Below are 17,299 nucleotides of genomic sequence, written 5' to 3' on the forward strand. Positions count from 1 at the left end.
TATATATATATATAAACAATTTTTGTAAGTAATTTTACCTGGGCCATATTTCTTGGTTTAATCCTTTACGTTCTATAAATTTCATACAATTTTTTTGAGGAAAAAAACAATTTAAGAACTACAAAAATGCCAAGTAACATCTTCCCACATTTACTCGCATACTTATTTGGAAAAGCAGAGTTTATTCAAAATCAAAATATCTCTCAATATTCTTGTCAATTTTGCTCATTTGATTTGATGACGCACTTTACTTAATATATATATATCAGTACTTGGAATGCTTTATCTAATATTCTTATGGAGACATAAGATTTATATCTAGCCCCGAGCAATTCAATATTCTCTTATCGGAACAAATCTGATCCAATCAAATCAACCTGAAAAGAAGACCAGCTCGTACTACACAAAGAATGGTAAGTCACGTCACCCAGAACAATATTTAAGATTGATTTTAGCTCACATGAGAGAGCAGAACTCTCGTAGAAAAAAGAAATAGAGGGGAAAATATAAATCATAAATTTATAGATATAAACGTTACTTTTTTAACGCATTATATTTGCATGACATTGCTTGAGAGTTATGTATGCCATTGTTATGTTTTATTTCTTTCATTTTAGAAAGCAACAATGTAGTTATGTTTTTAATGAACAATTAAATGCATATATTTTCAATCGCAGATCTCCTAAAATTTATCTTAAACCGTGCTTATGATTTAGCAAATAGGAATATATGAAGACGCTGGCACGAAATCACTATCAATTGGTTTGAAATACATGCCTACTACTTTAGTCATATATCAGATAATATCTCTGTACATCAAAAATGTAATTGTCGTCTTATTGTTTCGTGCATGCATATTGCATAAATAAATCATTTGATATAGTCAGTAATAAATGAGAAGCATCCAGATGACTTTGTAATTTGCATGCAATTGCTGTAAATTTGGCAAATAACTTCTAAAAGTTATAAAGATATTTGCCTTTAAAGACTTTTAATCCCTTCTTATTAATAATAGTTGTTCTTATTGCATTTTCAGTTATGTTTATTATTCGAAATTAAAGGCTTTAAACTAGTGGTGTTGTTCTTTTATTACGGAGAGTGTGTCACAAATCGGAAGACCTATTTTCGAAAAGCTTATAACAAATAAAATATTACCAATACATCAACAAATTTTACTTTGGTAAAAAATATCAATTTTTCCGCAAATTTTCAATATATGAATCTTTAGAAAAAAGACAGACTTAAGTCAATTTGTAGTTAATGGCGTTGTTTACCTACATATGCTGCGATTGAGGATATTTGTACTGTTACAGGGATATTGTGTATCGTTCATTTTTTAATAAGATTGGTCTTCCCTATCCTTATTGAACATTCGTTGTTTCCTAAATAACGAGTGCCATCGATGGATAGAACGCGGTTTAAACAACGAGACGCAACTTCCTCCATGACCACCGGGCTCTCATGACTTAACACAATTTTCTGTGACTTTTTTTTTCTGGGGTCACATTATACATTTGTGACCTGCACACCAAGCGATTTAACAGAATTTCAACGACGCATCATCATTCATAGCCTCTTTCGCTACCATTAAACGTGATACGATGCAGCCAGTGTAGAAAGACTTAGACTTTAGACTTGAGAACTGCCACACCACCAAAGTTTCACAAATTGAACAGTGGTAGACAAAATGTTGATGTTTCTTTACAAGGTAAGTAAAATATATTGATGTATTGGTAATATTTTATTTGTTGAAAGCCTCATTCATCGTGAAAGAAATTATGACATGCCCTGTACTTTAATCATAAAATATTAGCTTATTATGTAAAAATTTATAATAGAGATATTTAGTTGTGGTTTTATCATAATTATGTGTTGCACACTAATTATATTTACTTTTTAATGAGTTTTCTAATCGAAAGGATCATAATTATTTTCATTAGGTTGTTTCTCAATAAGAAAGCTTGGAGTGAAACTCAACAGTATAATTCATAAAATTTCTCTCACCAACATGAATTTAATTAGTCTTGCAATTTTTTTTCAGCCGTTTGATTTATTTGGTGTTATAAGTAATGTTTAGAGTTTAAATTAAGTGTACGTTACTTTTTAATAATCAATCGTGCACATTTACGCATAAAATTCTTATGTTATAAAAATGAAATGAATGCCCATAAAATGCAATTTAAGAATTGTAAACACTTAATTCCGTTCTGGTCGTTGAATGCCGCTATCATTATAATTTGTTAATTTTCCAATTTATGTCCTGAACACGGAAGAAATCAAATTAGTTCAAATCTATGAAATGGGTGTTTGCAGTTGCTTGTTAGAAATTTCGAAACTAATTAATGACTTTCAATGTTTCCAAAAAAAGAAATGGAAGTCGAATTGAAATGCACAATGTAAGTCTTTAAAAAGAAGTCTGACATTTTTAGAATTTTTTCCTGTGTATGTCGTTTATGCAGTGATTTCTTACAATATCTTTCAATATTTATTCCCTAATTTTGATCCTGAAACGAATAAAATCTTACCTTCAAATATGAAAATTAAATAAGCTTATAAAGGCAGAAAACACGTTCTCCATTGTTCAATGATCTCAAATAATAGACGGCCAAGAAATCAAAACTGGCTTTTTCGTAACATTTCTCTTTTTAAATCTCGCAAACAAAGGCAAGCGTCACGCACAGGTTGGATCATTACCAGCCATTGTTCGATTCGAATTTTCTAAAACTTCTATTAGAACAAAAAAAAAGAGAAAGGAAAACTCCCCCTCTCCACGATATTTCTGAAAGAGTTCCATTTCATAAAGTGCTTAATCTATTAAATTGATCAGGTAGGTTCCGTGGGAGTTAAAATTTGTTTTATTTTCATTCTGAGCTGATCGATCGTGGCATGAAAGGGGGAGGAAAGCCATTCTTCAAAATGGTTTGTTTTCTTTTGTATAAACATATTTTTTAATCTTAAAATTTCGGAGACAATATTAAGTTCCTGAGCAGGACGGATAATTGAATACCTTGTTTGGATTTTTCTCATTAATACATAGATTTTGTTTCATTTTATATGTATTTACTTTTATTTCTGCACTTATGTGCTGCGCAAATTAAAAATTGATTAAACACTCTTTCAACGCTATCGACGTTCATATAATTTGAAAGTTTAAGGGAGAATTTTTTTTGTCAATTGTTTCGAATATAGGATATTTAAAATTCATTGATTTCATTTTATGTTTTGTGAGGAATTTCTCCAAATGGATTGAATGTATTTTTATTGTCATTGCAATAAGTTTTTATTGAAATCAAAACAATTGTGATTATAAATAAAAAAAATTTCGATTGTTTTGTTAAGCGGAAAACGACCCCTTGCAAACATTTAAAGCGTTTTTGATGTTTGTGTAAGGTCGTTTTGAGGTGTTAAGGCTAATTTGAAGTTTATTTAAAGTTGAGTTCAAAAACGACTCTATAAGATCAACCTCCCAAGGATTATAATCAAAGCGTATGAAGTTGTTTTATTCCCGCTAATCAGCAGAGTGAGGTTGTTTTGGAGTTGTACATGTTAATTTTTCTGCATAATTTCACTCGATTTCAGCTATAATTATTACTGAGCTGTTAATGAGGTTGATCTTATGAGCTACAAATGAGGTTGAAATTGAAGTTTATTGATGAGGTTATTTTTGGTGCAAAACATAACCTCATTTTCTACCTCAGGTGTATTTTTTGCACCTGTGAACCTCAAAACGACCTAAAAAGTCCTTACTTTTTTGTAATGGGGATTTTAGTATTCTTGATGAGATGTAAGATGATGTAAGAGTAAGAGGAGGATGAGATGTAGGAATTTTGTGATGCTAAGCTAGTTCAGCCATTATATAGTATTAAAGCTGCTACCGAACTTAGTGAACTGAAAATTTTTAACTGGTTTTAAAGCAATAGTGAAGACGTTATAATTATCTAAACAAATTGTTTAAAATTCTCTGAAATGGTTCAATGTTAAACTTTTATGTATAATCGAGAGCATTATATAATATTATACCGATTGCATTTTATATTGTTATTTTTTATTCAAATAAAATTTTATATGAAATAAAAAAAGAAAATTGATAATTTATTTGGTGCAATTCATGATGTTTGGTTCAACGATACTGTGAGATTGAAAACTAAGTTTCTAAAAATTATATCGCGAAATAATTATTCTTTATCGCATTAGATAATTACTTGTTTTTATACAATTATTTTCAACTTTTGAAAAAAAATGTTTGGAAAATCATGGATTAAAGTTCGATGAATATTATGCATTGTATGATTTGAAAAGTACATAGTCAAGCAAATACAGTCAACATAAAAATTGCTGTTTTGCAAAACGATCTCCATTGAATTCGCATTACAAAACATGCTCAGTGTTTTAATTATTAGTTTCTTTCTCATTGTTTTATGATTTAAGAATATATCTAAATTTTTCATATCCGCCAGACATATTACAAATGTGATAATTCTGTTTATTTTTAAACTTAGATAAATCTGTTTATTCTTAAATTTTAAACTACTTATAAATGCTTTATTTAAAACGTATATTTTTATAAACAAAGTGTATTATCAGCAAGAAAAAAGATAGCTTCTATTCTTGGTGTTAATTACGTTATTTATGATTAATTAGCAAAAATATTTGGTAAAAGTTCAGTTTTTTATCTAAATATTGTTGAAGGCACTTTTTTACGAGAGTATCTGTTGCTTTCTTTCACATTTCAATGTAAAAACTGTCATTGGAAGAATGTTTTATTTCTGACTTGAACTTATTCAGATCTTTTTATAATGTAAATTTATTATCAATAGGAAGAAACCAATGAATTTTTTCATGAATCATATAATAAAAACGTAACATTTGAATGGAAAAAAACGGAGCAACACTCGCAGGCCGGACTATTTTATTGCTTCACTTTTTATTTGTTTAGAAATAAAATTCATAATAATAAAATGAGGCGTTTTTCTGTCTGTGTGGTTGCCTCACTTATGATCCAGGATGGTTAGTTCTATCATCCTGAAATTAAAACAATGGGTTTAAGGGAAAAGTATAGCTTTTGATCTTAAAAACCACTGAAAAATTTCAGTCAGGTAGCCTGGGTGCGATATTTGATTAATAGAATAAATGGAATAAGAATAGGAGATTTTTCATTGGTGCAGATAAAGTGATTGTGAAAAATTATACCGTAGGTGATTTTGATTTTCAAATAGTTAAAAGATAACTTCAGTAATGCTAACCAGCTTGCAGCTTGTTTAGAAAAATATTCCATGCTGTTTTATGGTTATTTTTCTATTTGTTTTGTCAGATTAAATCAATGGGAACGTGGAGGCATAGGTGAGCTACATAAAAAAATAGTATTTCTAAATCTATCTGAAATAACGTGTATATTCTGTATGTAGTTATGCTACAAAATTGTGTTTCTATATAACAAAATAATTTAGAATTAATGGTGTTTGCAAAAAAAGGAGCTGCCTATTTGAAAACAAAATTAATGGAGAGATAATACTAATCCGTTAGGAAGTACGCAAAAAAAACAGCAAAATATTATTGACAACAATGATACTTAATTAATTTTGGTTATAGATACTAGCTGAAACAGGAAAAATTAGCTATGCACTAAAAAGCAAAATTGATGGAGTAATGGCCTAAATTCCTTTAGCAGAAAAGTAAAAAATTAAAAAAAAAAACATCTTCATGCCAATGGTACTTAATTATTTTCGGTAACAGGTAGTAAATGAATAAGCTATATCCTGAAAAGAAAATTTAAAAAATGCTGCTAATTCACTTAGAAAAAAGCGTAAAAATTCGCCGTACAATAATTGACGCAAATGATGCCTAATTAATTTCGGTTTTAGCACTACTTGTTGTATAATTATTACACTTTCAATAGGTACTAAATATACTAACGTGGGTACAATGTTTTTTTAAATTTTTTTACCTCCAATGGCAAATTTATTGGACTGTAGTTACATCACAATAAGAAAAGTAAAATACAATAAAAGATGGTAAACAAAATGCAGTAACTTGAGTCCATTGAACATAGGTACAGTGTGTTTTGGTATATTTGGTACATACTAACACTGCGTGAATATTGCACTATTTTAATATATATATANCTATGTGTGTGTGTGTGTGTGTGTGTGTGTGTATACATGTCTTTCAGTTTTGAGCAGAATTTTGTAGAGTTGTTTACAATGAATAATGTCAATTTATTTCCTACAACCCGTACACAGTATGGGTAATCAACTAGTAACTAAAAAAATGAGAGATTTAGAGAAAGAGGTAAAAAAGGGATAAACTAATATTAGAGAGGAAAATGCCATATACATAAATGTTTCAATATTGAAAAGGACAATTCGAAAAACTAAAAACGAAAACTATTTTCTGTTTTCTGTTTTCATTCACGAGGGCGATTAGAAATATTTATATTTTTGGATTACTAGTTCAACCCTAATTATACTTTTTTTCCAGTTTTTATTCACTGATTGGATAATTGAAACATAGTCGTCTTCATTTGAAAAAATAGTTAGAAAAATCGAAGCATTTATTTTCTGCATGGGGCGGTTTATTTAAAACATAAAATATTAAATCATGTTCCCATTCCAAAAGAAATAAATGCTTTCTAATTTGGTTAAACATTTTTTGAAGGGGGTGGGGGCAAGTACATAACCACATATTTTTTAGCTAAGTGAAATTATGAATTTCACTATTTTTACTATACTATTTATTGCTTAAAGGTTAACGGCTTCAGGTATTATTTTCTTTTCTTCCTTTTCTTTAGAAATTGAAACGAACCTTTACTCTTTCTGAAGTGTTTGATGTTTTTATTGCTTTTTTGGAGATTTCAAAACATTTCAACAATGTTCTCTCCATTTTTACCCGGAAAAAGCAATATCGCGAAAAAGAAGATGGACGTTCAGGCAAAAGTAATTTGATACTTTGGCCAAATAAGGAATTCTGGAAAATCTTACAACTCTGGAAAAAAAATCTCTTTTTCTCAATTCATCTTTTTTTCGAAACATTTATAGTAGAAAATAAAATTTACAGCTTAACGTAATGCCCTAAAATGATTTTAAATAAAAAAAATATGAAGACGAAATTATTTAAATTAAAAGTAGCTCATTAATAAAAATATTTAAAATAAAAGTAATAAATACATATCTCGTTTGGTTAGATATGCTTTTTAGGATCTTTAATTAAATATAATAATTTTAAAATTCCTTGTTAATATTTATCTTTATCTAGGTTGTAAAACTATTAAAATCACTTTAATTTTACTAACGGAAGTATTAGTATCTATAAACAAAGTATTTGTTGGAAAATAAATGTTTTTTTTTTTTAATTTTACCTCATGTTTTCTTCTTTTACCTTTCCAAAGAAGAATTTTTTTATTTATATTGTTAAAAATTAATATTAACAAACGTATTGGTTCGATAAATGAATTTCACGCGTTAGAGTAAATTTAAAAATAAAAATATCGTACACTGTTAGAATGTTCATTCTAAAATTATGGTAAAATAACTGGCATCAGCCTGTGCTTCCAATTAATTAAGAAACACTTTTTACCTTTACAGTTGTGAAACCACAAACTGATGTTTCACTGGACATTGGAAATAGATTAACAGTTTTATAGTTCTACCATCTAAGCGAAAATGATACTATCGTTTTCTAACCGCCTAGGGTCACACATTGGGGTGTGCAGGACACTGGAAGGTCTTCATGTGTTGAAGGGAATAGAGAACATATAGGGGTGCTAGCGCTGAGACTCGAATCCACGTTCTGTCAGTCATGAGAGGTCACAGATTATCTATCTCGGCAATAATATGTGCCTATTATCAGGGAACTAAATGGCTTCATTGCCGACCGGGAACTGTCCTTGCATCAGAAAGGTCCTGGGTTCGAATCCCGGGCAAGGCATGGAAGTTTCTTTCTCTCTCTCTCTGTGTTCTATGCCTCTTCTCCTTTGTGTGCGAATGTGTGTGAATGTGACCCGCCCTATAAACGGGTTGTGGTTGTGTGAATGGCGTGACAGAAGTCAAATTCCTGGCCATAGATGGCGCCACTGAAAAAAAGGAACAATCGCACCCCTATTGCCTAAACAGGCATACGACAAAAACATGGCTTCATTAGGTAGGTCTAGTTAATGCGATAAAATTCTTGTTGTTTAACCCTATATGAAACCAGTTAATAAACGATTTTTCTCACAGTTATCAGTTTGAATAACATTTTATTTATGGTTATTTGACTGCTTTGTTTGAATGTGGTAAAATAACAATCAATTTAAATATTATTTAACTGCTTTTTCAGAGAAATTTCGAAGAGTTTAATAAAACCACTTAAAAAATTACTTCGTATAATAAAATGATATTTGTCTTTATTTATGGCATTTTTTTTAACAATAGATGTTGAAGGGATATTTTTTTCTTAATTTTATTTAAATTAATATATGAATCATGAACACACTTGTAATTACGTGTTTAGAATAGCATATATTTGTTGCATATCAGACATAAAATATGATAATAAGACATAAAATTGATAAAACGAGTTGATATTTGGATTGTTTTGACGTTTTTTTCCACTTTAAATCTTGTTACTTTTTTTTAAAATTTTAGTTGAAATAATAATTTATTTGAGGCATGCATTCAATAGGATTCCTATGAGTTACGAACAGGAGAGCGAATTTCTAAATTGCATCATATGAAAACTGTAATTTCTCCGAATTATTTGCAGATAATTTTGGATGGAAACTTATTTTATTTATTATACAATTCTGAAGCACTTTTGAAATTTGAAAATAAACACCTTTTTTGTAATCTCTTCTTAATTTTTAAAAGGAATTTACATTTAAAACAAATAAATTTTTTTTAATAAATAAGTAGTAAGAAAGATATGTAGTGCAAGAAATTAAAGTTTTAAATTGCAGTATTAATTTACAAGTAAAAAGTTTAAGTAATTTAAAGTATACAAATGAGAAGAAAATCTCAATCTCTTTCAATAAATTTGCAAAGAATAAAGCAGTAGGTTTTTTTTAAAAACTTAGAAATCTTAGAATTTTTAAATTGTAGATCAAAGAAAAACAAAATGTTATATTTTTAAGTTCTAATTCCGAGAAACAATGTTAATTTAATCTTACATGAAGATGTCATACTGGATTCTTTTATCCTATTAAATTAATTAATTATTCATAATACACCCACATTCGTGGTTGGAGATAATGTCTAGTTACTCTTGCTGATTAGGTTATTTGCATAACACATTATCATTCCATTTTTATGCTAATTAAAACATTTAATAAAGTTATATATATAGTTTTCTTATACCTAGGTATCTAAATCTGATTAAAACTAAAAGAATTTTATTTTTATAATAAAACAATTCCAAAAGCTAGCTTACAATTTTATGTGTGACAATCTGTAACTGCTACAAAAAAGAGATGATATTTTGATTAATCGTAGGGCTTAATTTAATTGAATTGTTATTCAAAACAAAAGTTTTAGAAGTAAGAAGAGGGACACAATTGCATTTCATGCTGTATTATTATTTTCTATGCAACAAATAATAAGGGTTCATCAAATTCGTATAAATTTGTGGATAATGTGAAGAAATTATAAAATACTGTTAAAAACAATGTGACCAAAGTATATATTATGGTATTAATTTAATGTTATGGTATTAAGTGTATTAATATTACGGTATTAAGTGTATTAATATTACGGTATTAAGTTATGGAATGGTATTAATTTTATGGTAATATTATGGCATTTATTTTACATTTTCAATAGAGTTTCTTTAATTATCTGTCGGAAATGCTAGACTAAAAAAGTAATTTTGTATAAATTGCATTAATTATGTTTATCACAAAACTTTTCATGGTGATTGACAGAATCTAAATTTTTTTCTTAAAGGGTAGTGTGTTACATATTGACTTTCATATTAATCTTAGATTTTTATTAGCGATGGATAACTAAACAAATTACCTGCCAAGTTTAAGTAATGCTTGCTTATAGAAATTTTGATGCTTTATCTCAATTTCTCGAAGAAACCCTTCTATATTAAACTAAATTGACACATTTAAATCATAATACCGTGAAACCTTGTAGCAAACTAAATAAGTTCTTAAACTATCTAAGTTTCCATTAACATTAAAATTATAAACACTGGTTAAGCTATATGTGTTTTCGTGTGAATTTAAATAATTAACACTGGTTAAACTATCCGTCCGTTTAAATTAAAATTATAAACACTAGTTAAATTATATATGTTTTCGTTTAAATTGAAATAGTAAACACTGGTTAATCTATCTGTATTTCCATTTAAAATAAAATTATAAACACTAGTTAAAGTATCTGTGTTTCTGGTGAAGCTAAAATTGTGATCACTGGTTGAACTATTTATATTTCTGTTTAAAATAAATTAATAAACACTGATTAAGCTATCTGTGTTTCCGTTTGCAAACAATTGTATGTCTAATTTTAATGATGATTAGGTTACAAAATAATATTGTTTAATTTAGCACTCCAGTTCAAGTTGAAGCAAATTTGAACAGTATCGCGATTCGTAAAAGGAATTTCTTGTTACAGTTAGTTTCACTTTAGTTCGTTAACTATAAATGACTTTTATTTCTTTTCATTCTAAATATAAGGTTTGAAACTAAACAATGAAGAACCACAAAGGAATAAGTCAGTGAGTGCGAAGAATTTGATTTCTGAATCCATATTTTACACAAATGAAATTTAAATCCGGTGACTGAGTGGTAGCGCTTCGAGTTGTCGTGCCGCAGGTCCCTGGTTCGATCCTCGAGCCGGGCAAGGTTGACTCAGCCTTTCATTCCTTCAGTGTGTCGATAATTGAGTACCAAGCATGCTGGGGAACTAAGCACTGGGGGTTCAGCGTTCGGCTGACCACCTGACCGGAACATCTGCTCCTGCACCCCTGAGCCCAAGGTCAAGAAAACTGAGATAGGCACAGTAGGCCTTGGCCCTCTATGAGCTGTCGCGCCACTGAGTTCAGTTTAGTTTTATAATTTTAAATATACATATCTATAAACCAACATTCAAAAATCAAAATAAAATAACCTCATTTAAACTAAACGAATTTTGTACTTCATATATTAAACTTTATCTATATGAACTCCTTTTGTACATTAAATATTAATTCCTTACGATTTAATGATTTTTTTAAACGAGCATATAATAAATTATATGCCCGTTTATTATGCCCGTTATCTATTTAAACTATCTGTGGCTATAATACAGAGGAAAGTTGATAATTTCAAATGTGTCTTGCTCATTTTAGTTAGACCAGTGTCAGTCAAACTGGATGTCGGTCCAAGATCCATGTCTGCAGGAAAATCCGTTGATTTACTCTGCAAAAGTGCTGGTTCCAAACCACCCGCAATTATATCTTGGTGGATGGGAGCAACTCGACTGAAACACAACAAAGATACAGTTTCGACTGATGGCAACTTCACAACAAGTGTCCTCAATTTTAGACCATCCATTGAAGATAATGGGAAACAGCTGACGTGTAGAGCAGAAAACCCTCTCATTGCAGGTTCAGCTCTTGATGATACTTGGGATCTAGAAATACACTGTAAGCACATTTTTAATTCTATATTCCATTTAATAATAACATTACTTCATTCAGGCATGTGATGCAGTAAATGATAATTCTTTTTTGACGTTTTCAGGGATAATTGGTGTCTTTTAAATATACACACATGCATTTTAAAGAAATTAAATTCATACAGATGAACAAACATTAATTAGGTAATTTATAAAATGTGCTAAAACTGCACGAATCAACAAAAATATATTTTAAGCAGTTTAGTGTCTTAGTAGAGATTTAGCAGATACAATTGTGTCTTACAAGGGATGGTTGAAGTTTTTATAAATAGTTTCATTAACTGCTTTTGTTTATTCATTTCAGGCTTTTTTTTTTTTGCTTGAACCACATTCTTTACGTTTGATTGCAGATTTATATCAAACAAAGAAAAACCATTAGAATAATTAAATTTAAGAATCAAAAGTTTATGATAATTATAAAAGAAGAAAAAGTTTAATTTTACAAACCTATTCGAATTTACAAAGAGGGTAATTTGAGGAAAAAAACTTTAAAACGCATTTTGTGAACCAATTGATAAGGGTATTGAAATTAATAACCAAATGCAAATATTTAATAACCACTTCCTACTCTACTATCATTATTTTTATTATGTTTGTACAATGAAAATTTATTTTGATCCAACTGAAATATATTACATGCATATTACATTTTATTCATCGAAATTAAAAACGTAAGGAGTAGGATTAGGAAAAAAAATTAATCTTTTTAATTTCAAGAATATAATGAGAAATATCCGGTAGTGTTTGACTAACTCATTAAAAATTAATGTTAATACAAAATCAATCCCAAATAGCCCTCTTAAAGCTTTTTTACGTTATTTCTGCTGATGACTTGCTTATTTTGACCTCATTTCAATTTTCAGACAAACCTCAATTAGCGTTAAGATTAGGCAGCAAACTGAGACATTTTCGAATCCAGGAAGGTAATGATGTTTACATGGAATGTGACATTCGGGCGAATCCTTGGGTTTCTGAAATTGGCTGGTCTTTTGAAGGCAGAGAACTACACACCAATGTGTCTGCAGGAATAATAATCAGTAATCAATCTTTAGTACTTCAAAGGGTGCAAAGAATAAACAGAGGACATTACACATGCTCAGCTTCAAACTCAGAAGGAATGGGAGAAAGCAAAGCTCTCTATTTATCAATACAATGTAAGTTACTTTTATTTTAAAATCTTGATTAATAGAACTAAGACTGAATTTAGTTTTAATATCCTAACAATCGTAAAGAGGTGTAAAAGCTTTGACTCATATTTTGTTTTTTTGATTTGAAACCAAAAATTGGTGATTAAATAATAAAAGGATTTTAAATATGATTTCTCATGACGATTTTAAAGCTGTTATTCAGAAACACTCTGCTTAAATGTGTGGAAATTCAACACATTGTCTGTAAATTTGCCCATCACCCTCCATGTTATTACAATTTTTAAGGTTTTGGGAAAATTTTGAACATGATTTCAATTGTTTCGATTTCTTTTCTAAGAAAAAAACAAATTCTGCCTGTGTGACCCAATTTCAGATAGAATAAAAATAGCTATGATTCCAACACCCACCTTTATAGTTGTTAAACATATATTTAAATGTGTAAATCTATATAGTTATTTATCATTGATTCAGTTCTCATTTTAATGGTATGATTATACTCATATAATTGCGTCGTTATTTTTATTTCTTCCAGGTTTTAATTTCTCAAAATTTGACTTTTTCTTTACCATATTTCTTTTAAATTTTATTTAATTCTTTTATGCATTTAAAAATATCAGAAGAAAACCATAGAGTTTCAAAGCATGAATTTGAAAGAAAATAACTGCATATTTAAAACAATGTTTAGTTAAACGGAGAATAAATTTTTTTCTTTAGTAGTAATTTTTTTATTTTTTATTTTCATTAAATTATGCAAAACATATTTTTTTTTGTTTTTAAATAGAATCAGTTTATAAAACTTTAGTTCTGCTAAGCATAACTACAATATTTAAAAAAAGTAAATGTGTGAAAGTAGAAAAGTGAACCCCTTTTGCACAAGCATATTTTTTTTTCTAATTTGCTTAATTTTTAGAAAATGTAATTTTGTGTGCAATAAAATCTTCTGCATTTATTTCACATATTTTATAGAGAAAAAAAACCGTATCTGGAAGAAAATACTTTTTTTCCCTAGACTCTCCAGTTTGTGTACCTGGTCAAAAGATACTCTATGGTGCCACGAGGCATGAAGAAGTCAAAGTGGTCTGTGAAGTGGATGCTGACCCGACTGACGTCACGTTTCACTGGAGTTTCAACAAGTCCGGAGAAAATATGGAAGAGGTACCCTTTGTTAGTGAAGGAACTCGGAGCACTGCTACTGTTAATACAAAGAGTGACTACGACTATGGAACACTTACTTGCTCAAGCAGCAATAGCGTCGGTATACAGAGGGAACCTTGTGTTTATACTGTCATTACAGCAGGCAAGTAACCAAAAAAGTTGGGAGGAATTGAAAAATTTTGTTTGTTATCTATAGCACGCATCATAAAATACATAAAATTCTGTAATAAATGTTGCGAACAAGACGTTGTTGACAACATACAAAATGTTTCTCAACAAAATGATTTCTATAAATATATATATGCATTAAAATTTAAAACAAGATAACATATATTTATGAAGTGTTAATTTTTAAAACTTAGAGATTAAATATTAGGAAACCGTTAGATATAAAAATGATACGACTTTTGAGAAACGAAAAGCTTATAACTATATTACCCCAGGCCCTTCATTTACTAGAAGTTCAGACATTTCATATTACACCTTATTTTATTTTTATTAACCACAGAAATGTCAAACCAACTACATGACAAATAAATCGCCCGAGGTACTACTCCTTTGCTTACGTCTATATTTTGACATATCTTTTGCTATAATTAACATAATAACATCTTATATGAAATGCTGATCTTATTATTGAGAAAACAAAGATTATTTATATCAAAGAAACATTAATCCCCTCATTATTTGTGTGCCAGAAGACTCTGATTTCATAAAGCTGCTTAGCCTAGTCAAATCCCTCATAAAGTTAATTTAAACTTAATAAATATTGGTGTGTTATTTTGTCTTTTTTCCTTCGTGGTCTAGAAAAAATAAAATTTCACTATTAATGGAATAAAAACTACAATACAGTAAGTGTTCAAAAGCAGTAAAATATATAAAGGATATATAAAATGCTAATAAAATGAATTTATGCAAGTTTTTTGAAGATAACATATTATTTTTTTATTGAGTGTTATGCTTATGTTAAGTTATATTATGTTTATAAGTTTTCTAGCTATATTAACTTTACTGGAATTTGATCTAGAATTTGTTACAGTCTATAAGCATTCCAAAGCGTATTTCAAATTCAATTAAGTATTTCAGAAACGAATTTAGCCTTTTTTTATTAATCAAGATTACAATATCGCTGAGTAATCTAAATAGTCGACATTTAAATTAAATAAAAATCAACATCTAATATGAAATGTTGATCTTATTATAGAGAAAACAAAGATTATTTATATCAAAGAAGGATTAATCCCCTCATTATTTTTGTTCGAGATGTCTCTGATTGCATGAAGCTCTTTTATTTATTGTTTAGCTTAGTTAAATCCCTCATAACGTTAATTTAAACTTAATAAATATTGGTGTGATATTTTTTTCTTCTTTCCTGCGTGTTCCAGAAAAAAAAAATTCACTATTAATGGAATAAAAACTACAATACAATAACTTGTTAAAAACAGAAAAATATATAAAATATATATAAAATGCTACTAAAATGAATTTATGCAAGTTTTTTGAAGATAACATATTTTTTTATTGAGTGATGTTAAGTTATATTATGTTTATAAGTTTTCAAGCTATATTAGTTTTACTGGAATTTGATCTGGAATTGTTTACAGTGTATACGTATTTCAAAACGTATTTCAAATTCAATTAAGTATTTAAAAAAATGATTTTAGCTTTTTTTTATATTTCAAGATTACAATATTCGCTGAGTAATCTAAATTATCGACATTTAAATAAAATAAAAATCATGTATTCAATCTTACACTTGTTCAATATTTTTTATCAGGTCCACCCGATCCGGTTCAGAATTGTACCGTAATGAACATTACCCAGCATTCATTTCGCGTTGAGTGCGTCGAAGGATTAAATGGAGGATTACGTCAATATTTCGTCATGGAGGTTCATGATACAGCTTTACATAGATTAAGAGGCAACCATACGGCGGATATTCCTTTCTTTTTGGCGAGAGATCTACCATCAGCTACTAGCTTTGTGGTCGTTGTGTACGCTGTAAATACAAAAGGAAGAAGCCAAGCCGTAGTACTACGAGTAAATACACTTCATTCTAAACAAGCTGATCAAAGAAAAGGTATGCATTACTAGTTTAAATATTCTCGTTTTATGAGTTGAATGAACCCAAGAAAAGTGAAGTAAAAAATATATTTGAAAATTAAAACTTTGTTTTTTACATAGTAGAAAGGTTGACATGTATTTAGCAAGCAAAACTTGATGCTCTTTGTGGCGACGACCGCGTGTGCAATGAAAACTTCCAAATGAATTGGGAAACATTTATTAACGTGTTAAATTTTATTAATATTTCCAAGTTATTGCTGAATTATTATCATTCATGTATCATCCTGAAGGGTAACGTTGTGTTTTGAAGGTCTGAAACAAGTCAAAAGGTTTAAAATTCTACACTGTCAAAATTCTCATTCTAAAATTACAGTGAAATGACCATCAGCAGTCTGTCCGTCCAATTTTCAGTAAAGTTTACTGTAAATAACATTTTCTAACTTTAAGGTTTTGAAATCATTTATAAATAATATGGCTAAAAAACCGTGAATACATAAGTATACCGTTGCTTAACCATTTAAAACTAGCAGGCATTGGAGTTGAGATTTATGAATGTGGGTGAGTTGAGGTTTGTCAACTGAACCGAGGAATTCGGTTTAATAAGTTTATTGGGTTATTTCATCTATCGTAGGAGATGGGAAATACAGAACTTGTTTGTGTTAAGCGAGTTTATTGTGCTGCCATCTCGTTATTTCTCGTTGTCTTGCCATCTCGTAAATTTATTAACCCTCTCGGCTATAATATGGTCCCATCTGTAAGGAACTAAGAGACTTAATTAGGTAGGTCTTGTTAGCGCGATGAATTTCTGGTTTTTTAACTCTATTAGCTGAAAACAGTTAATAAACGGAATACCTTCTTATTGTTATTTATGGTTATTTGACGGTTGTGTTTGAATATGGTAAAATAAGCATGAAATAAATTGTTATTTAACAATTTTCAATCGAACATTCTATGAGTGTACTATGATGTAAAACATTTTTTTTCCTTATTTCGAGTATGTGATTGGTTAAAATATAACATTTTGCGAAATGTTACAGTTGTTAGCTCTCTAAATAGTTCCCTATCGAGTGAAAAGTTCTCTAAATTTTCAGAACTTTAAATTTTTTCATGGTTTTATTATATTTAAGTAAGTTACACCTCATCTAATCAATCTAATGAAACGAAAGTACATAGCCACAAATAAACTCCCTGCCATATAAAATTAAATATAATTAATTATTTCACAATCCTAAATGAACTTAATCTATTTATTAACCTTTTAAAACTGGAATCAATTCCAAACCGATTGTATTATTTTTC

General features: G+C 29.0%; 1 protein-coding gene across 1 annotated transcript in view; it reads left to right on the plus strand.

The window, feature by feature from the left end:
- Positions 1-17,299, plus strand: part of LOC107451220 (neural cell adhesion molecule 2) — a 116,934-nt gene that overhangs the window by 80,533 nt on the left and 19,102 nt on the right. The window contains exons 5-8 of the mRNA XM_071178756.1: positions 11,305-11,601; positions 12,497-12,787; positions 13,791-14,078; positions 15,714-16,016. Of these exons, the coding sequence (XP_071034857.1) occupies positions 11,305-11,601; positions 12,497-12,787; positions 13,791-14,078; positions 15,714-16,016 (1,179 nt within the window). The remainder of the gene's footprint in view (positions 1-11,304; positions 11,602-12,496; positions 12,788-13,790; positions 14,079-15,713; positions 16,017-17,299) is intronic.

The sequence above is a fragment of the Parasteatoda tepidariorum genome, chromosome 1, assembly GCF_043381705.1.
Source record: "Parasteatoda tepidariorum isolate YZ-2023 chromosome 1, CAS_Ptep_4.0, whole genome shotgun sequence".
Classification (NCBI taxonomy): domain Eukaryota; kingdom Metazoa; phylum Arthropoda; class Arachnida; order Araneae; family Theridiidae; genus Parasteatoda; species Parasteatoda tepidariorum.